The sequence below is a fragment of the Meleagris gallopavo genome, chromosome 20 (assembly GCF_000146605.3).
Source record: "Meleagris gallopavo isolate NT-WF06-2002-E0010 breed Aviagen turkey brand Nicholas breeding stock chromosome 20, Turkey_5.1, whole genome shotgun sequence".
NCBI lineage: Eukaryota > Metazoa > Chordata > Aves > Galliformes > Phasianidae > Meleagris > Meleagris gallopavo.
In genome coordinates this window covers 5,207,111-5,230,304 of record NC_015030.2, presented here as the reverse complement: position 1 = coordinate 5,230,304, position 23,194 = coordinate 5,207,111, and the positions used below count along the sequence as shown (strand labels likewise).

The following is a 23,194-nucleotide window of genomic DNA, read 5'->3' as shown; positions in this document are numbered from 1 at the left end:
GTTTTGGGATGTATGTCTTAATGGCCTTGTCAGTGCTCGAGGCCCAGAGCTTATCTTCATGTGAGTAGGAAGGTGCAGAACTTACAGCTCTTAAATCTCTTTCTAGTGACACAACTTGGAAGACTGGCAGTCCTGTGATCATCTGAGACAGCAAGGAAAGTTAGAGGTACACAGAGTAAAGTAGTACTTACCTCTAATTACATGCTGCTTGTTCTTGGACCAGTTTCAACACCTGCTTCACTGTCTCAGCAATATTCCAGCTGGCAAATTCCTCATTGGCCCTCTGTGTAATGCACTACAAAAATGAGGATAGCTCTTCCCCTTCTGGCTCTTCGACTGTTGCTGTTTCAGAATTTTACAGGCTCTCAGCAGAAAGCCAAAGCCAATGAAGAACTGCATCTAGATTTTAATCTTTACACTTCTTTAATTGTCAAAGTCTTTTTGGCCATGCAGAAAGAAGTGCCATAAGATCTACAGGTTCACAGTATCAAAATGCTACTTTTTAGCAGTGGGAGCAGAGAAACACATTTTCTTCCCAGCTCCTAATATACCAAATGATTTCCTGCTCTGTTCCACCCCTCCCCCCACCAGTATCCTGAATGGCCACAGGAGACAAGAACACAGACAGCAGCAGACCAGGGCTTAAAGCATTAGGATACAACAGATAATTCCCCCCTTTGCCACGTTCCCATTGGTTCATTATATCTGTTTTTTTTTTTTAATGGCTCTTTTTAATGGTTCTTACCCGTGTCTGACAGTGCAGAAACTTCCCCCATGTAACATTAAGAAATGATACCATTTTAAAGGAGTTATTTTGTCTTCTTTATGTATTGTGCTGTTTCATGGACTGTGTATAAATAGATCATCCAGTTTTCCTGTTGTCCATCTGCCTGCAGCACGTGACAGCTTCAAAGAACCCAAATCATACTATTTCTGTTCAGGAGAAAAACCTCACAAACATCTGAGCAGTCAGAGCAGTTCTCCTGTGCACATACTCACGGATAGCTAACAGGATTCTGCTGTGAAACAGATTCTTACTGACATCAGGCTGCTGAGAGCTCTCCTGTTACAAACATACTGCACGGTACAAGTGCTTCATACAGTACAGCTTCACAGTCAGTAAAATGCAGGCCCTGAAAAACCAACACTGTTTTTAATAATGAAGTGCTGCAGTCTGTAATGGCGAAAACACGCTAACATGTCTCATTCAGTTAGCTGCAGGAGCTGCACTGCTGTAAGATTAAATCCATGGTGGATTAAGCTTCCTCACAACTGAATTAAACCTACATTTCTGACCATATGGTTCAGCACTATTAAACAAACAGCAGCACTGTTTGTACACGTGAAATGAGCAATGTTAAAAGGAGCTGCTTTTGCCAAGTAGAATTAACAAAACCCCATAAAATAAATACTTTTTTTTATTTTGTTCTTTTACAAAGAAAAAATATGATTGAAAAGAACACGTTACACTCCAGCCGATGATCTACTCACACATCCAAAATTCCACTTTAAAGGTTCTCGTTGGGAAACTCCATTTCTGTGAGCGTTGCCCCAGGCAGTTTTTACAGAGCAGCTGCCACTCAGATTTGTAACATGGAGAAAGGCAGACAGGCAGGAGCTGTGCTCGGGGCAGCCCTGCTCCGCAGCAGAAGGAAGGAAGGATGAGGTGCTGCCTTGTGCCACACAGCTTCCTCCAAGGGAGCTTTCAAGTACGTTGGTGAAGCTAACGTGGAACACACAGACTACCTGAAGGCCTTTACTTCAGTACCTCTGCTACAGGGTAACATTTATTTTCAGTTATTTTCAAGGTATGTGTACCACAGAGAGGTCAGGAACTTGGTAGCCATCAAGCTTATGTACAACTGGAGCACAGGTGATGTTTTCCACATTAGAGTACATAGTTTTTAAATGAGATTAAACTAATAATACTTCCAGCTTTTGAAGGCCTATTCATCAGAAACAGAGTACTCCTGAAGGTATTTGCCCTCAGATTTCCTTTTGAGGACTACATAGCAGAAGCTGGTACTACACAAGGCATTGTGGACATAGTTGCTTTGCTCCTACCTCCTGTAACCAATCGTCTCAATAGCAGTTCTCTGTCCTGTACCTCCTCTCACTACAACGTATCTCTTGTTAGATAAAGCTCTTGTGAAGATGACTTCTAGAAAAGAAGCAACACTCAAACAGAAACATACAGAGACAAAAGAGGAGCTCTCTGCCAGCAAAGCAATGGATGTCTCTTTCCCCCTGCATACCTTACATTCTTCATTCTGACCCTCAGTCCTTCAGCTGACATTCTAGCTATCACCAGTTCATCAAACCTTTGCAACGGACAGCGTTCTATGTACAGAAATCATTAAAAAAAGATTAAAAAAAAGTTACATCAAGTAAACAGTAAAGAGTCATTTTAAGTAAGTTACACCAAAGAAGAATAGAAGTCACTATGAATGTATTTACACAATTGTTAAAGTACACAAATACAGTGGTAGTACAAATGAAGTGCTCTGATACTGGTTTCCAATACACAGGTTTATACAGACAGTCTAACAATGTCCTGCATGATGGAATTTAACTATTAAAACTGCCCACAACTGAGAACAATTCTAGAAGTCTGCAATCAACTTTTAAGTATAGCACAGCAATCTAATGTTCCAGATACAGAGAGAATAAAGAGGCTGCTGCCTTTGCAAGTCCCTCTAGCAGTACATTATTAACCACAAATATTTACAAGGAAAGCATGGTGAAGTGTAAAACTGTTCAAATGGTAGTGCACATGCCTAAAATACCAAAGGTTATAGTGACTGAGGAAATAATTCTCTTATGCAAACTTATATATGGATCCAGCTCTTTAGCTTTCCCACTACACTAGCCAAAACACACTGCCCCATCAGACCCAGAGTACACACAAGCAAATACTCAATGTCCTGAAATCACCTGAAAACATCCAAAGGAAAATGAATTGTATTTAATCAGTGGATCCTTTTGGGGGGAGGGAACAGTGAAATTGCACAATTTTAAACAATAAAAAAAATCATTCTTCCTAAAACTTGGAAGGCCAGTAAGCCTTTAACAGTTTGGGTTTTAAGCAGGGAAGAATTTCTTGCAATAAGAAACCTTGAACAACCCTTGTATGTGTATTTTCATTCCCAGCACGGAACCCCCATGACTCCTGTAATAATGGTATGATTACTTCTGGTACTGTTTCAAGCACTACTTGGACAAAATACTTATTTTTGCATGATGAGACTGTTTACAGTGGCAATAATATAAAGCATTTCCCATATTTAATAAGGACATTTTTTGCTAACAACACCTGCAACAGTTTTTTGGACAACCAAAGCGAGCCATCCATTCCTAGCTAATGATTCTAGAAATACTCAGGTTGAATACAGTTTGGAATTAAATATGGTACACACCTGAGTTCTAAAAATCCTCAGGATTTCACAGCAAGAACGCTTTAATTCCTTTTTTGAGCCTTGGCATGAAACAGAAGGTGTGAATCAAAAGAGTGGCTGGTTTCTGTTTGAACACACAGATGCTAAATGTGACATTCATTCGAAGTGGCAACATGCATTGTCCACTTGCAATGCCCTCCAACTTAACCCACCCCAGAGTGCAGGAAACAAAATGGTACCAATAAAACCAGGATTTGAAACCATCCATTTAAACTCCAGTGTCTTTCACTTTGTTCTTCATATTCTTAACAAAAGAAATTGATTTTCACCATTTTTCCTACGCTGAGGATCTCCTGCGAAGTCTTCCATTCTCTTTTACGCAAAAGAACAATAAGAATTCCTTTGTGTTACATGGGGAGGTAAATGGTAAGTGTGAATGAAGACATTGAACAGTAAAGTAAAACTCTTAACAGCTTTAAAAATTGTGAGAAAACCTTCTCAGTCAGAATGAGACAATACAAAGAAGTGAACGGTTTAAATACAATCAGATGACTTTGATTCATTTACATGCTCCCTGCCAAACTGATTTTTTTTTTTAAACAAATTTCAAGTCATTGTCTTTAGTTTAGGATTGCTTGTATTCTACATTTTTAAATCAGAGAAAAGCAAGAGTTCTTTACAGAGAATTAAGCCAATAATTTTAGCAAAATGATACAAAAACTTTCTTAAACCAAGTAAAAGATTTATAGTTACAGTGGAATAATAAAAAGGGGGTAAAGTCTGCCGCCTGTGGAGGGAAAACTGAAATGGCCATCCAGTAACAGACGGTCAACTCTGTAAACCATCTTCCTTCTCCAGCCCTGTTACCACAGGGTTCTCTTAAGGTCACTGGGTTTCTGGCAAGTGTCCTGTAATGGCAGCTGCTGGAGTCTGTCCATGTTCCTCTAAGTGCCTTTTAAGTCACATGGAGAACTCCAGTCGTATTGTTTCCACTCTAGTTCAGGGTATTTTTGCTAGTAAAGCCATTGATAACATAGGAGATCAGCCATGCATTATCTGCCCTCCATGGCAAAATAAGTGTTCATCGGTGCACAGTGGACTGCAGAACACCGGTAGTTACCCGAGCAGGAATCTACCAAAGCCAAAAACAAGACAACATCAGCACAAATCCTTCCAGTTAACACCAGAGTGGCTCTCAACGTATTTTCAAATCATTTGGTGTGAAGTGAGAACGTGAATTAATAATCCAGTGAGCTACATGGTGTTTTGCACCCACCTTTAGCTACACGAAGTCCCCTGTATTTTCCTCCTTTATTAGAAATTAACATGGAAAAGTTACCTTTCCAGCCAGGAGATGTTTTGAAGATAAGTAAACAGAACATAAGCATGCACAGAAGAAAGACCAAACCAGATTAAATCTCTACCGATGTGCAGAAATAGACTAAATGAATAATAAAGCTTGGAAAAAATCCCAAAAGGTAAAAAAAGTATATATATATATATATTCTCAATAGCTTTTCATTTGTCATTGAGCATTGTGTTAAGTCACTGCACAGATTACTTCAGTTTGACCTATTTCAGTGACAGTGTAATATTATTTCAACAACACTTGTGCTGTGAAGGTGAAAAAGCAACCACATATCACTGCAATTTAAGTAGCAAGACATATCTAAATAGCTGAATCATTAATCAGCATTATTTTAAGTTGTAAGCAGCTGCAAATAGTAACACATACGGTGAAGGCCAAACAATGCAGACACAGCCCTAAGCAGAACAGAACCTGGACTCCTTCCACACAGGTCTTTTCAACACAAAGCTGAATGTTTGCTTTTTTATTTTTCTTGAACAAATTTTTATTTTTCAGACAAGCTCTGATAACTGGAATTCAAAGTGTTCAGCTGCAATTTACAGTCGGATCTTTTCACGTTAAAACAGCTTAAGAAGCAGCCTGTGCACAGTCAGCCAAGCACACAAAGCAGGAGGAAAAAACAGAAGAGAACAGCAGGATTCTTCGGCAACTAGAGATAGAGGATTAGTGCAAGCTTTGGCCTTAGAAAGGAACTGAGGCAGCAGATGGAGTTAGACAACAGAATTTACTAAGGAACAGAAAAATCTCATGGCCTTTTTTTTTTTAAAAAAAACAAGAAGCAAAGCAAAGAAGAAGGTCTTGAAATACTTAGGAAAGCTTTCTGCTATCAAAGTTCAGATTCTAACTGAAACTTGTTATTTCTGCGATGAAATCTGTTATTGCCAAAAGCAGAATGGACTACAAAGCTGAAAGTTGCACACAGCGAGGCAGAAACTTCTACTATGCTGAACAGTGGAAAGGAGTTCTAAGTACCCAAATCCAAGCCTGCCTGCCCCTGAGATGCTCAAGTTTCAAACGATTCTCATTAGTATCTGAACATTTTTAAAAATGACAGCTCTTAAGGAATGGAGAAGAACATAAAGCACAGACTTCTGTAGCAGAACATTCCATTAATGACATCTTTGAGCAATACAGTTAACTGATTCTTCACACAAGCGTTTTGCTTTTAAAGTTCTGAAGCTGATCTGTTTTTGAATAGATGGTACACTGCTGCAAAACGTTCCTGGAAAGACCCATGATTCTAAACCATCTCCATTTTAGAGCTGGTTACTTTAGTGCTGATGCTTGAGTGATTTTATGGACCCTTCAAGCCACTATTTTTGTCAATTCTGCTCAAAATCCAAATGGAACAGCAGCAGTCATTCAACTTTTGGAAGGACATTTATTTTTTACCTTTAGAGAAAAACAACGCTGCATCAAGCATCTGACCGGAAGGCACAGCTCAGCTATGAGATGCGAGAAGAAGCAAAGACTGATGTTTCCAAATGCTTTTCCCCACCCCAGCCAAAGCTTTGGTGTCTAAGGAGAAGGACTCACCCCGTGCTGCCTTCCAACGAAAGGAGACGAGCAGCTACTTGCCATGGTGTTCGAAAGGAATGCTATTCTGAGGTAGGGGAAAAGACAGCAATTTGTAACGGTTCCACTGCCCCAGTGTATAAAGATGTCTACAAATATCCAACCTAAACTGGCAGTTGCAAACGTATCTTTTGAAGAGCTCTGATTCCAGATTTCTATCAGACATTTCTACCATATTAAGAGGTATGTACAAGGAGCACATCGTTAGTCTTCAGAGAAAGCAGATATGATCAGAAGAACAACACAGAGCACGATGCCTAAGATACGTATATGGAGAAAGATTTGCTCATAAGGAGATGGAAATTGCAAAGGCACTGGGAGTATGTTGCCTCTTCCCAGTGAAGTGGCACAACACTTCAGTTCTTGATGCCAGTGTTGGCCATGGTTTTCTAAAAACCTCTATTTTCAAGGAGACCTGTTCAAATGTTTTTTGTGCAGCACTCCAATCTCTTCTTCCAGATAAGGAGAGATATCTCTGTTACCAACAGGAATTGTAACAGCTTTGACTGTCAGGTGCTGAACATGACAAACTCAGGAGAAAAAAACAAAATAATATCGAGCAACTTACTGTGCACCATGAGCAGTCCAACTGAAGCAGGTTTTCACAGGACCAAACCTCTTGTGAATGGAAATGAAGGCTACTCACCTGCACCTACACTCTTGGGATGATCACACTTCTGTGATGCAGTCTGTGCAGTCTGCACTGACAGAACTGATTCAAAGCAGTGTTTATAGGAATCCTCATGCCTTCTTCACTAAGTTTTTCTTTTATGTTTCACAACTGACTACATAGAGGCTTGGTGAACAACTCATTCATACAGCTTAATAGTACAAGAATCTTCAAGCAGCTGGTGCAACCCTCTGCCTGCTCCTATCACAACACTGCACTGAGATGAGTAATTTAGGTTTGCTTTAGCTCTGAATATGGCATCTGGAAAGGAATCCAGTTCTTTCTCACAAATACAAAGGGAACAGATGATCCTCTATGTCTTTTAGAGGCTGTCTCAGTGGCTGTCTTTGCTTAGACCTCTGCATCACTCCTCCCCAGACATGAGTATTTTAACTCTGAGCAAAAGGAGCTTTATGTATATTTTCTGCATAAACTTAAGTTAGAACAATAACTGTTGTTGCCAAAATTCTGCTTCAACTAAATCGAGGTGATCTCTCATCTTTCAGACAAACTGAAAAGACCAGTATGAAACCTCATCACACATCATGTTCTCCCAAGCACAATTTTCACAGCTCTTCTGTTACTTTTACTTTCTCAGCTGTTCAAGAAATTGAAAACTGACCTAGACAACATTCCAGTACCCATTTCATTAATGAGATGAAAAACCTTTCTTATTCCTTTTAAGTGCTGCATCATATACATATTCAGGGATGAAATTACACCCCTCTATTATGACATCACGCTGACCTCTGCAACACAGAACTGCAGCCTGCTCAGTCATTACCTATCACAGATATAGTTTCCATATATGAGACAATGGGCTCCACCTCCTGATTATATCAGATTTTGGAGTCCTGCCTCACACCTTTTATTTGATTAGGCTTTATGTGACTGCTCAGCTCTCACCACCATTTATCATCAAACCGCCTTGAAAACCTGCAGTTTCTTAACTACTGCATTCACTCTCTACCATCAATAAAAGTACAATTAGCACGTGTTGCAGGATTTCTCATTTCACAGGTAACACTAAGTCTCACTAGTTGGTATTTGAATGAACTCCTCTTACCTAATGGGGGTGACTGAGGTACAATGCCTTGGAGGTAGAAACATGGCTATGGCCATTTTGCTATTCTTACCAACCACTGGTTTTCCATGAGTGTCAAATTTCTCTGATCTATTTTTTTGTAATGGAAGTTTGGTTTGCACCATCTACATCCCCAACCTTTGTTTCCAGTTTCAGCCCAAACGGATTTAAAACCATTTGAGAAAAAAAAAACCAAAAGAGTAGGATAGATAAAAACATGGAGTCATCTTTAACACACCACCACTTCACTGAGTAACACCTGCGTGTTTCCATCATCCAGAGTTCAACAAGCAGCAGCCCTTACTCTGGGAGTTGAGATTACAAATGCAGCAGTGCCTCCAAAGCATCCAAGTAGCATAACAAAATGAATCAATCCAGTTCTAAGTAACAGAACATGTAGATTTTAACCTATGGCATCTGTAAATCTTGACAACAAAGTTTAAAAGTTGCTTTCTACCTGGACTGTGGTCTAAGCACTTCCTGAGAAAGGAACACTGGTAGCATATTTTCTCAAGGTTCCCAAAGGAAACTAACATATCTGAAAACAGACATGGATAGGCAGTTGCTGTTCTTTACTGTTTTCATAAGACATGGAATACTTTTTTTTTTATTAATATTCTTCTCACCTACTCAAAATTATCCTTAATAGCCTTGCCATGCAGGATGGATACTTGCTATAGCTATAAAGTAAAATTGAAGTCAATCTCTCTGTTATTCAGCCACCACTAATGGTCAGCAGCTGTTCACTGCCTTGGTAAGAACTAAGGGAAAATGACAGGTGATGAATGATTAATTTAACAAACCCAGAGAAGAACCAGACTGGCTGCTATTGTAAAGAAGTCAAATTCCATACTTGGAGTGATTCCATGCTTGAAGCAGAGTGCTCAAGGGTGGGTACAGAGATATGCAATCACACCACAAATTATATAGCTGGCAATTTAAAGATTACTCAAAAAAAACCCCATCCATATTCCTACACAATCTCAAGAGTATGCTTATTTTACAAATTAGACAGAATCAAAACCCATTTGCAAGCCCATCTGTATGTTTCGAACCTTGTAACGCATTGAAAAAAATGCAATGTACGCACTGAGCTTCAAGTCAGTACTACAGGAAAAAAAACACCTTTAAGATACATTCAGATTAATCAAGTTTAATTGCTATCACAGCCAAGTAACATAATTACAGTTATGTCTGTTACACCCTTGCCTGACTGGCAACAAAGTACCTGAAATTTGCTTAGAATGCCAGAGACATTCATACTTTACTAGGAAACCATCCTCACATTTGAGCAAATATCCAGGATAATGACCTCACAGGATAGCCAAGGTCAGAAGGGACCTCTAGAGACCACCTAGTCCAATTACACAGCCCAAAGCACAGTCAGCTAGAGCAGGCTGCTCAGGACATGGTGCACTGGGGATTTGAATATTCCTAAAGACTCTCCACAGCCTCTTAGGTGAACCTGTTCCAGTGCTTGATCACTGTCATAGCGAAGGTCTTTTTTTATGTTTAAGTGAAATTTCATTTTGCTCTGTCTCCACTGCCTCTCACCTGTTCACTAGAGAACACCAAGCAGAGTCAGGCTGCACCTTCTCTACATGGACTTAGGAGGTTTTTATGCATATTTGATGTTTATCTTCCCTGAGCCTTTTCTTCTGTAGACTAATTGAATCCAGTGCTCTCAGCCTCTGCTCCTATTTTAGATGATTCCTTACTCATCTTTTTGGCCCTGCACTGACCATGCTCCTCCACAACGCTCCTCTCCTGTACTGAGGAGCCCAGAACTGCAATGGTGCTTCCAAAACTCCAGATCTGTATTTTGCCACGCTCTATATAGGAGTACAGATAACCTAAGTGTGCACTGTTCTGCCCTCTTAGTTTTGGTACTTCTTTTAAAAACACATCTCTGCCTAGAAAAACTACTTTTGGTGGCAGGAATTGTACTTCAGTGAGTAACTTATACTGCCAAGACCTGCCACCAAAGACAACACAAAGCCTTACCTGTGAACTATTTTCATCCAGCCATTTCTGCTCCTGCATTGTTTGTTCCTTGTGCAAGCACTAACATTTGTGCAACTACATTGTTCAACTCTTCATTCAGTTGAAAACTAACCCACAGCACAATTGGTTTTCCAATACAATTCAGCCTCTACCTGCTTGAATGAGGAATTCTGCACACAGAATTCAAGCAACCAAATCATCCAGATTAGATGACCTCCAGAGGTCCCTTCCAGTCCTTTTGTGATTCTGTTATCTTAAAATCATCTGCATTACCATCCAAGGATCTGAAACTGAGTCTTTTTTTTTTTTTTTTAAGTAAATCCAAAGTAGCACTACTCTAATCCAAATTACTGACATCTTGAAATCCAAGATCTTGAGCAAAAGCTAAAGCCAGGACCACTGCTAAAGGGATACATGGCACCATCTATACTTGGAACCCTTTGATGTGAATATGCCTAAAAGCACTGAAATAGTTTTACAGTTTCAATATCTCATTTGGTTTTTGGCCTGTTTCTATCCCCATTATACAGTTGAGGGAAGGAAGTTTCCTTCTTTCCTAAAAGCATTTTGAAATCGATTAAAAAAGAAAAACTTCAGTATGAGTATTCATCATCTTTGCATTCTTTTTGCAACCTCATTCCATCTCACATGCTTTTATTGTATTCTCAGAAAGAAAATGAAGTCAGCTACGCATTTATATTTTACTAGATTCCATAATCCTTCCACTGTCTGAACTTTTTCATTTATGCTGTAGGCCACAATATCGAATCCATGCACAAAAATCAACACCTTGCCCCTTCAGTCTTCACTAGAGACACCCACCTCATCTTTATCTAAAAGAAAGCTCTCTAGAGTGCTAAGGATTTATGTATAAGAATATGTATTATCCAAAATACTTAATTCTGCCAACTAAATTGTGCAGTGAAAAGGAACTGAATTTATTTGTATTAACAGCTCTGACAACAAGGAATAGTATCAGTTCACAGCAAAGATTATGTAGTTAGATCTCCAGCACAGTGTTGAAGAATTAATTGAAAATCTGTAGGGAACTGCACCAGTCCTCTTAACATTCAGCTCTGTTGCAGTGTATCAGTGCTGTGCAGGTAAGGCTGAAGATAAATGATACTACTTAGTCTATGCAAATACCTTAAAAAAAGTTTCAGCAACAGAATAAGACCTAGAATATATTTAAAATATTATTTGCCAATCTTAAAATTAAGATCTCAAAATCAATGAGGATAATTTCAGTGCAGACTACAGCTATGAATCACTGCATCATTCATACTCCTGCCATCTTCTTCAACTGAGCCTACTGTGACCTCTCTTATCATTCATGTATGTGGCTTCTTATCTGCTCAGAATTAAAGTACTGCACTACAGCATTTCTTGATTTCTACTCTTTTCTGTTTTTTACCAATCATTCATTGTCTACTCTGCACCAATAATCTCTGCTCTATTCATCTGGAAACATGACTCTCACCAACTGGAGGACCTGTAATTTAGGGTAAATTTTCTTCTAGGTATGTATTGTGCAAATACATACACCAATGACTCCTTTTGTACTTTGAGGATTTTATGCTTTTTGCACAAGACTATAAAAACAATAAAAAATTACAGCAGTCTACACCAGCATCACAAACATTCAGGCCAAATTTCAAGTATTTATTCAACTTGAAAAATCAGTACGAGATCACAAGAATTACTTGCTATGTTCACCTGGCAAATTAACTGTATCAAACCACACCCATTTTTCCATTACACAAGAATTTTTTTTACCTGTGAAGTGGACATGCGAGAGGTGTCTTGTCGGCCCGTTAAGTCAGACGATGAAACATTGACAGGGGCACCACGGTGCAACCTCATACTCACTTTTCTTTCTCGTTCCATACCAGACACTGGTCGAGGAGATGTGTTGGCTGCAAGAAAAACTGCATTAGAATTTTCAGGATGAGGAATGCAATAAGAATGCAGTCAATGGGAAAATTACGCTGTTTGCACATGTAAATGCTACAAGATCAAACCAGAAAAATCAAGGCTTTCATCTTATATTCACAGATAACTCTAAGTAGCAATTGGCAATGAGTGTGTGTAATTTCCATAGATTGAACGTAAAGTTAAAAAGGAAAAGCAAAAAACAACCAGGCAAACAGTCCAAATGCTGACTCACTCAAACAAATACCACTCCCAAACCCTTATTTTATTTTCAAATTCCAATGACCAGGAACAAACTGCAAATTAGAGCAGTCTGTGAGGTGCATCTGCCCACATATTTGCTTACTTACCAGCATGTGAAGTTGGGGTAAGAGGAGTAGGAGGAGCTACATCTTGTGTTCCCCTCAGCCTGCCAGAAGCAGTGGAGGGCAATCCACGCACAGCTGGGTTCCGTGTATGCCTCAGCCTCTCCTCTCGTTCTCTCCTTTCACGTTCAGCATCTTCAGCCCCTCTGCTTGCACCCTATGGGTCAGGACTAGTGAACAACTTAAGGAATTACTGAGCTTACAGCTATGCATTTGGATAAATATTGAAAATAAAGAACTGAAGTTTGAAGAACTTGACATTTGACTGGGTATCAACATCTCGGTAAGATTTCTTGAGAACAATCATAGATTCAGTTCATAGAATTGCATGGAGGGTCTTCAAATTGCTAATTGCTAATACACACACATACTGTTATGGCAGCTGGACACTTCCTAAACTGCTGCATGTGACCTGTGCTAGAGATCAAGATAGGAGAAAATAAGAATTCAGCTACCAACGTGGCAACTGTCTAGAAGGAAGCACCTTAGGAAGCCTCCTACATTGACAATCCTGTAACTACAACTTTGGCATTAAATCCCAATCTAAAGCCTCCTGTATGTCCTGCTTTTCCCTACTTCCCCCTCCTCCCCTTGTTTTTAAGGCAATAAACCTTCTGGGACAAAACACACTTAAGGTATCAGTTAAGAACCCAAAATTGACAGTGTGATTAAAAAAAAAAAACAAACACCAGCATTACAAAAAATTGTTTTAGAAAGCCATGCCAGCTACTCACAAATTTCAGCATGTTCCAGTCAAACACATAGTCATAGGAGAAGCCTTGTCGGTGGAAGAGGTTTCTGAATAACTGCCTTAGGTAAGAATAGTCAGGTTTGTCATCAAAACGAAGAGAACGGCAGAAGTTCAAGTACGTGGCAAATTCAGCTGCAATAAAAGAAAGCCTGTTTTTCTCTTTCAGCTTCACATTTGCTTTTTATGATTCAGAATCAAGTTAAAAAAAAAACACCACCACAATCACAATCTCTCAAACACAAGAATACTGAAGTAACACTGGACATCTACTGAAAGTAACACTATATCCCCTCTGCCAAGTATGGTCTGAAAAGAAAATTATTCGTCTTTATCAATAGCAAGGAGGACTGCGTGAGGATTAAGAAGAAAGGTTTAAAACTATATTTCAGCAAAGAAATGATTTACTTGCCTTTCTTTGCTCTGAATGCATTTAAACATAATGTATTGCAGGGCACAGATTAGCATCTCTTTGCTAAAATACCAGCTATGCAGCAAAACCAGATCATTGCTGTGAATTCAGTGCTCCAGAGATACATCAGTGTCAATCTACCAGCTCTTGACTTCAAGGCTTTCCAGCTAAAACGACGTATTAATAATTCACATTAAGTAAGGAATTTTAGCAAACAGCACAAGAAAAGTTGACTATCTTCTGACTGTTAACCCCAGATGAAAGAAATAGTTAATAAAGGAACATGCACAACAGGACTTCTGAAACACTCAAAAGAAAATAAGCTTTCATACAACCCTAATCATAGCTACAGTTCCCACCATCATTCTTAGCTGACAAAGGACAGGGCAAGGAAAGAACAGAGAGAGACCACTTCATGAAAGGTGAGCAATGTTCTTTGAGGGTAGCTAATATGTTAACAAGCTTTAAAACATTATTCTGCATGGATGAGAAATTCTTATTTATTACTATGGTGTAAAAACCAAATTAAGAAACAACATTTTGAGGGATGATGCCAGGATGTGAAGGGATTCCTACACCCCTCACAGATACTGGCCATGGTCAGGCCAGACTGGATGAACTTGGAATGACAATTCCAGAACAACACAACTGCAGTAGGTACAACTGACTGTACAATCTGGTTTATCCAAGAAAGAACACCCACACACGAAGAGATGGGCAGCTTCTCAAAAAGTTATTAGGCTGTCAGAGTCATCCAGCCAGTATCTATGCATGCACACACAACACAGATCACACACACCATGCTATCTTTCAAACTCAAGAGCACCACAGTGATTGCTTACTAATGGTTAAGACAGAGGCTAAGTAGAAACAGTTTATGAACACAAAGATTCTTGTCTTGAAAGCACAGTGTCGTTACCGTGAGTATGCCCAATTGTAGGGAAAAAAAAGTCAAGATGACTGCAAATATGCTTCAAACATTCTGACAGAGGAGCTAGACAGCATAAGTAAAAAAGACATACCACTAAAAAATGAATACGTGGGCCTAGTGCCACAAAAGAGCAACTTACAAGGATATCCTTTACACAAAACCTCAATGGGTGTAGACATTTTCTTTTCACTGATACGTTCGTATTTCTGTCTCTTTGTTGCTGCTTTCAGTCCCTGCCAGGGGAGGGAGCCCAGGTTAAAATACATCAGTACATAGCCCAAGGACTCCAAGTCATCTCTGCGAGATTGCTCTACAACAGCATAAAAAAGTGGACTCATTAGGTTTCATTATCTAGTGGAAATAAAACAGAAGACTGAGCAATAACGTGTCAAAAATCCTTAAAAAAAAAACAGATAGATGAAAGTCACTACATCCATGTTAAGCTCACCCAGCACTAGAAAAAAAAAGATCACCCTTGCAATTACTGAAGAAATATGTTAATTCCTTGAAATTACAAACTGAACCCCACCCCAAGAGGCACAAACCCAAGCATACTGTGTCACGAGTGCCAGAAACAGGGACTGTCCTCTACGCCCCCCAAAAAAGCAACATCAACTTGCAATGATAATATGTGCATCAGCTCTTGTGAAGGTTCTATTCATTTCTTTTCCCAGCTCACCAATTCCAAGATGAGTGTTGATGGATGCATAACGGGCAGTTCCTGTTAGGTTTTTGTTCTCACGATATGGGATATGTTGGTGAGTTCGGGCATCCCGATACTTCTTTGCTAATCCAAAGTCTATGATGTAGACAAGATTGCCTTTCTTCCCCAGGCCCATTAGGAAGTTGTCTGGCTTCACATCTCGGTGGATGAAATTCTTAGAGTGAATATATTCAATTCGACTGATCTACGTACAGAGGACAAAAAATAATTGAGGTATCAGTCGTTCCCTGTTCTCTCAGAAAAACACTAGCACCGTTATCACTACTATCACACTGTCTTAGTGGTAAACCAGATAAAGATGATTTTATTGCAAAAGGGCATTAAAGAGAATAATTTAGAAGACAATAAATATGCCTTCTCCTCCAGCTCTTCCTCTGTGTATATTTTACATTTGTTTCTAAAAACTTCCTGCATATTTGAGCCTAACATCAGGATCACATCCAGTTTTAAAACCAAATTAAAGCTCTGTAACCACTTTTGATATAACATTTTATATTCAATAAAACTCATTTTGAGTTCCCCCCTCCCCTCTAATAATACATCCTCTTCACCTCTAAATAAATATAAACAAAACATTAAATAAAATAACAGCTGGCCATGGTCACTCAAGACATTTCAACCTTAACATGCTTCGCAGTCACAAACAACAATGCAGTTCCCTACCATTTGGTCAGCAAGTAACAACACTGTCTTGAGACTAAATTTCCTTGAACAAAAGTTGAAGAGGTCTTCAAGACTCGGTCCCAGCAGCTCCATCACCATGACATTGTAATCCCCTTCAGCACCACACCACTTAATAGTGGGGATACCCACTGGAAAAAAGGAAACAGTTTATTAAGCATAACAATTTCATTTATGAAGTTGGTAAACAAAGATCTTCAGGGCTCTTTAGATGAACTCTAGGAGTCATTACTGTCAATGTGACCCTTAATATTTTGGAGGCATTTTGAAATTAAGTGTTTGATCCCTTCACAGCTGGACCAACACAAATCTGGAGCTCAAGAGATCTGAAAATAGCTGCCTTCTTGCCCAGTTCCCTTCCAGCCTTTGTGTTTTGCTTGCAACTTGCAAGTAGCCAGTGGTTTTGCTGGATTTCAACCTTAAGTGCTTTGCATGTATAAACATTCATGGAGTCTCCAAAACAGCAATAAGGAGAAAATCAGAACCCTGAAAATAAAGACACTGACAAACCACTGAGTTTTATTGCTTTAGAAATCAAATTATTAGTTTCAAAGCCTACAAAATTAGTGTAAAATATCTCTTTTTTAGGTTACAATTTGGAATGCATTTTCACCCTCACTTCATGTTCTTGCCTTCCCTCTAGTTCAGAGACATTTGTTGTTTGGTGAATCCCTACCAAGACAGCTTTGTTCATAAGAAACATTATATACTGCTATTCATCTAGATGGAAAATTGAAGTCAGATTCACTTTATGGAGATACCTGGGGAAAACTATTCCACAAAGAACTGAAAAAATGCTCAGATGTCTTGAATTAAACCTGTAGATAGCCTCAGTCAGGATTTCAAGTATCTTCTCTTCAATTATGCACTTTAGAAGAGGTATAGAAACACTTCTAGAATCATAGAATGGCAAATTGAATGTGACCTTAAAGACAACCCAGCTTATAATCATCTAGATTGTAATTAACTCATTTAGAATTCTCACTCTTATTTACTGCAGATTATTTTTTCCTAAATTTCTTTCACAGAAAAATCCTTGTTTGGGCCATTACTAAACTTTTGCCACCTACCCCTGCACTGTTCATTCTGAGAAGAAGCCAACGAGGCCTTTGCAAACCCATACAGGAAATATTTTACCCCTCATTACATGCAGGCTGTAATGAGACTCTTACACTGCAGAACTCTCAAACATGACTGATTTCTCTGTGGGCCAGGATAAACACCACATAGATATTTCTCTCCTGTTCTCTATTACTAATGCCATTATATCTTAGAGCACCTACTGCAAGGAAGATGAAGGAATGCTAGCACATGAAACAAAAAATTATCCTGAATTTACTAAGTTTAGAATTGTGCTCCTACATCAGAGCAAACCAGGTTAAACCCTACCTCACATAAGAACTGAGGCAGTGCTCTTCACTTATTCTTCCACCTTCCCCTCTACTGAAAGAGCTCTGAACCATTACATACTTACAGGTGGCAGATACATCAAATACAATGTGAAAAAAAAGAAAAACAACCCAACTGCTGAAGAATGAAAGTTTGCTTGCCTCCACCCTGCATCATTTTGTAGATTTTACTCTCGATGTGGAGTTGAGGATGTTTGGTTTTCACACATTCCAGCTTAATTGCAACCTCCTCTCCAGCAGCAATATCAGTTCCTAAAACAAGAAAAATGTAAAATATTGGTCAAAGTATTTTTAGAGTGAGTTTCCTTCGTCGAGACTGAAACAAAACATACAACGACAAGTTAATTTTCAATGGCAAAGATTCAGAGATTAAGTCATTGCAGATTAGCAGTTTAAGAGAAAAGCATTAGATATTGTAGCTCAGGAAACCAAGACCTGCTATCCTACACAAAAAAAAAAAACAGACACGGGTGTGTCTTGAGAGGAGTCCCTCCACTTCCAGCTTGCAGTGCTCACAATGATTTTTTTAAGGGTGGTGAGTATCCCTACCAACCCACAGTTTTTGTTCCAGGAAACAAGGAACCAAAACTGATTTACTTCATCACTTCTGAAGATGAAACATCTACAGGGAAAAACATTCTTAAAAATTGGTAATCAGTCAAGAAAAGCCACCACAGCACAGCAGCACTACTTAAGAACTACAAGAAATAGGGTTTAGTATTTTTGTGTGACACTTCTCAGCTATAGAGCCAACTCCCTACTTGCAGAACATGGCTCTCTGCTCCATTACCTCATAGTTTAGGATCACGAGGTGCCATCATCTGTTATTTGTTCTTATCTGTTTCCAAAAGCTTCCTTGGAGGTCTGCTTTTTGTTAGCAAAGGCAGTAAGTGATCACACTATGCACTCTTTATGACATCCAGGATTTCATAGACTTCTGCAGTATTTTACTCTCGTAACTCATCAGTGCTCAAAAGCCCTCCTCATTCTTCATGAGAGTCGTTTTTACGGTTCTACTTATTCCTTGTTTCACTCATTTTCATCATTTCCAGCTCAACAGTGCCCACTCTGAGGGTCACACACCATGACTAAGAGACAAACGCACACTTATCATTTTTCCTGCTTATCTACATTTTCCCCACATGCTTTTCTCTGACCATTACCGAGTACTAAGCCATATTCACAGAGCTATCATTGCAAAATCTTCTTCTTGGGATTAAAGAGCAACTTCAGAGCTTTATCACCTCGTGGGTATAAAGGCAGTTTAACACCTCGTACCACAGATTTCAGTGACGCGCACTGAATTTCCTGTTGTTTCACTGGCACGTCATTTGAAACTGACATCTTCCCAGTCTTGCAGTTTGCAATTAGTGTTATGAACATAAATTTATTCAGCTGTGTTACCTCAGAATTCCATCCATCCTCACATTCATGTACGATTACACTGAGTAACGCAGGCTGTAACACTGCCATAGAACTCACTCTGTTAACCAAGCCTTCTGCTCTACCCTCTGCTTCTACCTTTAAAGCAATGTTTAACTCATATACAAAGATTCAGCTTTATGCCACAGCACCTTCATTTCTTGTTCGCCACCAGCAAGGTTAATTAGGGTAACACTGGTAATGAATCTGGTAAGGAATTTACAGGCAGATCCATTACCTAAGGATCAAGGCAAGTTTATTTCATTCTGAAACTACTTCACGTGCTCTTGAGCACTCACAGGGTACCAACAACACCTCTAGCATTCTTAATAAGTAACCAAAGCTCCCAATGAAACTTCTCCCTTATTTTCTTCATATTTCCCACAAGTCTTTGAGGAAACAAAGAATATGAAGGAGTCTGAATCTACAGGAACCCCCACGGATTTCTGCCTGCTGAAGTCCAAACATTATGACCCTTTGAAGGAATGCTCCTTGGGCTGCCCTGCCTCAAGGCACCCAACAGATCCCAGAGTCACAGCCTTAGTGTAAAAACCAACCATATGAGCTTCTCCAGACAGCTCTTCTCTGCCATTCGATAAGCAGACCAAAACACTGATGCCAGAGGGTACTGAAAGGCGCACCCTGCACACAGATAGCTGCAGACATCTGTGCCTGACCAGGGCAAGGCTTGCAAAAAGGAAAATCAAGATTTGCTGTATTCCCTATCAAGTTCTGCTCACCACTGCTCGACAAACCACGGTCTCAACACCAGAGATCATTTCTTGGGATATCTGCTGTTCCCAAGAGGCCTGCATCACCTATGATGGATGAAGTCCTTAACCAAGACTTCACTTCTATATACACCCTCTCCGTGAAGATTTTCTATTAAAAATAACATAATTAAAATATGAGTCTCGCAGGGAATGAAAATACAAATCATTCTCCCCAGGAATGCAACTCAAAACGTTCAGTTCCTTCCTCACACAAACCACGGCACATTTCTAAGATAATTCTGCAATGACAAAAGGATTCATTTCCTTTAAGAAAAATGTTAAAATAATCAGCAGTTACAACTGATAATTAAAAAGCAGCACAATGAGAAGAGGCACAGTATGGAGGTAAAAATAACGAGTCATGAAAATATTTCACTTTAAGTAGGAAAATTCCAAGTTGAAATTGCAAAATCCTCTGCCAAAAGGCAAAGCTTGGAGGTTATTTAATTAGTTTACAACACAAAGACCACCTCTAAGAAAAGAGATGCAGTGAAAAAAGTCATGAAAACACTGTGACTGCAATGCCTGCATGACTCCTATCTGTTTGGCCTTGTGGGTGGAGCCAAACACAGATGCTTACCCCGATTCTTTTCCTGAACATTGCTCATCTTTTTTACTATATAAGATATCTGGCAATCCATGCTATTCTTTCCTGTGCACAGGAACTTCATAAGGCAGAGGTACACCAAATTCTTCACTTTTATTTTCTTATAATCGTCCGTGGTACTTCATTCACCATAGCATCTCAGAGCTCTGTGCTATGGACCCTGTTATGCTAAGTGAGCCCAGAAGAGCTGTAATATTTCCCTCCCAGGCACAAAACAGATGGAAGCTCACAAATGTACCGAGAGCTATCAGAAATAATTGTACTTAAATTAATTAATCCTAAGCTCTGAAAGAATGCAAGAAGTAAATTGTACATGGCTTTGCGCACTGCCTGAACGACCAAGCAGAGCCTTTTTGTTGTTAAACACATTTCATTATCACCAAAAGCACAGATTTTGAAAGCCTCTGTTTTGCCACAAACGGCTGGCAAAGCAAACCATCCTCCACAAAAGACCACAATATTTAAGTTCTTGACACAGCATTTTGCCTTGGAAACAGATAACCGTGCCATTAGCTGGATCTTTAAGGCAAATCATTCTTTGCTAGCGGATGGCTCAGGAATCACACTTGTAATAAGATGTAATTATCAATCCACACTGATTGCTTAAGAAGAACAAAATTTGAGGCACGCATAATGCCCACAGTGAGAATTAATTGTAGATCTACACTGAGAATGTAGGGGTAGAAAGGACAACATCTGAGATTAGGAATTCTTGCATGAAAAGTTGCAGGAATAAAGAGAGAAACACTGACACCTGAAAGCCTTTCCTGCTGTGGGCTGTGTACATTAAGATAAAAGTGACAGATGAAACGTTTCCCAGCCAGCTTCCATACATGGGAGAGTAATAACCGAGTCGTTTAGCTTCTACCCAGCAGTTAACCTGGATTACAAAGCATACATTTACTCTACTTGCACTTTAAAACTGTACTCTTCACCATTTAATTTACAGCAGTCAAATCTTTAGTACGAACGCCTCAAATCACAGCAAGATGTTTCAGATTTTAACTGCTGCCTTAAAGCAGCAGTGGTCACTAATGAAGCTTTTGCAAAGTGTCACCACGTCCTCTCTGACAGCACTCTTCATTCTTTTACACAAGCATTATGGAGAGCACGAATCACATCCTCTGCCTCTACACAACCACATGGCTGGAAACATGGAATCTTCATCAAGATGATGATCTGTATTATGGAGAAGCAGCGTTTCATTACCTGTAATCAACAAGCTTCAGCTAATAAATTATTTCAGAAGACCAACTGCATACTGCAACACAAAAAGGTATCGTTGCCTGGAAGTAAAATACATTTATGTGCTGTGTACACCACAAAATATACCATACATGAGCTAGGGATGTTTTCACTCTCCAGACATGTGAATTTAACCTACTTTAACGCCTGCAAGTTCCTCCCCTCCAGTTATTTGTTCTACTTTCCCGGGTTACCTCAAGTTTCAAACATAAAATGCTCATTTCTATGTAGCAGCATAAATATCTGTATCTATAAAGAATATTTATGTGTATTTAATCTATTCCTTACAGTTTGAGAGTTTGTAGAATACTGTGACTATCTTCAACACACCCATTTTCAGAACTTGGTGTGCCCAATGCCTGCTGGCACAGCTGGAATCATCAGCAGTGAGCCATTACGACAGACAGCTCCATAAACCAGCGGGTAAAGGCAGCCCTATCCCACAGACTTCACAATCACACAGATTGCAGCAGCAAAATAAGCTACACACCTCAAGACACAAGGGCAGCATTCAAGCAAGAGGACAGCTAAAGTACTGATTCTTTTTCTTAAGGATTTGATGCATTTTTAACTTGTCATCAGTTAGTTCAGTGATATTTCTTTTTAGGCCTTGTAGGTGAAAGCAGCATCCCTGTGACAGCGATTTTTCCCAGTGCACTGCAGTGATATTTAATGCTGATGCTCGCGTTTCTTTCCCCAAACCTTTTCCCCTTTTACAGACGAGACAAATAACAACGCCCAAGGTCACCAAACAACAACGTTAAGAGGCAGCCAAATAATCCAGGAGTCCTGACGTCCACACTGTCTAAATTAGGACATGATGTGAAGGAAACATAGCGCTGTGCTGGCAGCGAGGCACGACGCACCAGTGGCCATTTCCCGGCGGGCAGCGCTACCTGAGCTCCTTTAGGGTGAGGCAAGGCCCCGCGGGTCGCACCCTGAGTGCCGGGAACGAGCACGAGAGCGGCGCCCAGCACGGCCCCAGCGTTCTCACAGACCCCCCCAGGTACGTCCCCAGCGAGCCCCGCTCCTTACCCAGGTAAATGTCGCCGAAGGAGCCGCTCCCGATCTTCCGGCCCAGCCGGTACCTGTTCCCAACCCTCAGCTCCATGGCGGCGGTTCGTTTCGGCCGCGACCCGGTTCTGTTGCTCTGCCCACCCTGTAGGCCCGCGCTCTTCTGTCTCACAGCCTCGTCGTTCCCGGTGCCATCGCGGCCTCAGTCCCGGCGCTCGGTGCTGGCGAGGCGGGCAACACCGCCCTCGTAACTCCTGAGAAGGATGGACGCGGATTCCCCACAACACCGACCCCTCAGCAACTCCGGCCCCGAGCGGCCATACTGAGTGACCTCACTTCCTTAGCAACGGGGCGGGGCGCGCTGCCTGTGGCGTTGCTAGGGAGCCGCCATATTGCGTGATCTCACCTCCTTAGCAACGGAGGGTTGCCGGGGAGCCGCCATATTGCGTGACCTCACTTCCTTAGCAACGGGGGCGTTGCCGGGGAGCGCGAGTGGCGTCCCGCATCTGCGGACCAGTTTGGCTTCTCATCTGCCCTTCCCATCGTGCTCCGTAGCCTACGCAGCCGGCCCGGCAATCGCTACCGCGCATGCGCTTCCTCCCTTAACCTGTCTGCTCCGCCAGTGTCTACGGTCTCCGATCCTCCAGGCAGTAACACGCATGCGTGTACAACGCGGTAGTGGAGTCTCTTTGCTTTTACCGCTCTGCGCCGCCAGTCCTCCAAGATTTATGGTTATCAGTCCTCCAGTTTCCCAATGAACGTGGTCTTCGTTCCTCCAGGCAATAACTTTCATAAATAAACAACAAAAAAAACCCAACCAAACCAAAAATAACC

General features: G+C 40.4%; 1 protein-coding gene across 2 annotated transcripts; it reads right to left on the bottom strand.

The window, feature by feature from the left end:
• Window positions 1-1,400: 1,400 nt before the first annotated feature.
• On the bottom strand, window positions 1,401-23,150 carry CSNK1D (casein kinase 1 delta). Of its 2 annotated transcripts, XM_010721363.3 has the most exons (10): window positions 22,382-23,147; window positions 17,441-17,551; window positions 15,873-16,021; window positions 15,165-15,393; window positions 14,625-14,795; window positions 13,129-13,277; window positions 12,380-12,551; window positions 11,874-12,013; window positions 6,301-6,367; window positions 1,401-4,527 (listed from the first exon to the last, which is right to left on the bottom strand). In XM_010721363.3, exons 1-9 carry the CDS (start codon window positions 22,455-22,457, stop codon window positions 6,335-6,337), a joined length of 1,230 nt encoding a protein of 409 aa, XP_010719665.1. In that variant the 5' UTR covers window positions 22,458-23,147; the 3' UTR covers window positions 1,401-4,527; window positions 6,301-6,334. The 2 variants fall into 2 exon arrangements, with proteins under 2 accessions (XP_010719665.1, XP_003211507.1); XM_003211459.4 differs by lacking the exon at window positions 6,301-6,367 and having other exon boundaries at window positions 22,382-23,150.
• Between the last annotated feature and the right edge of the window lie 44 nt (window positions 23,151-23,194).

Coding starts and splice junctions, on each gene's coding strand:
- CSNK1D (XM_003211459.4), bottom strand. CDS start 22,457: ATGGAGCTGAGGGTTGGGAACAGGTACCGGCTGGGCCGGAAGATCGGG. Junction 17,552..22,381: donor CTTCGGCGACATTTACCTGG/GTAAGGAGCGGG, acceptor TTCTTGTTTTAG/GAACTGATATTGCTGCTGGA. Junction 4,528..11,873: donor CTCGCATGTCCACTTCACAG/GTAAAAAAAATT, acceptor TGGCTTTGGTAG/ATTCCTGCTCGGGTAACTAC.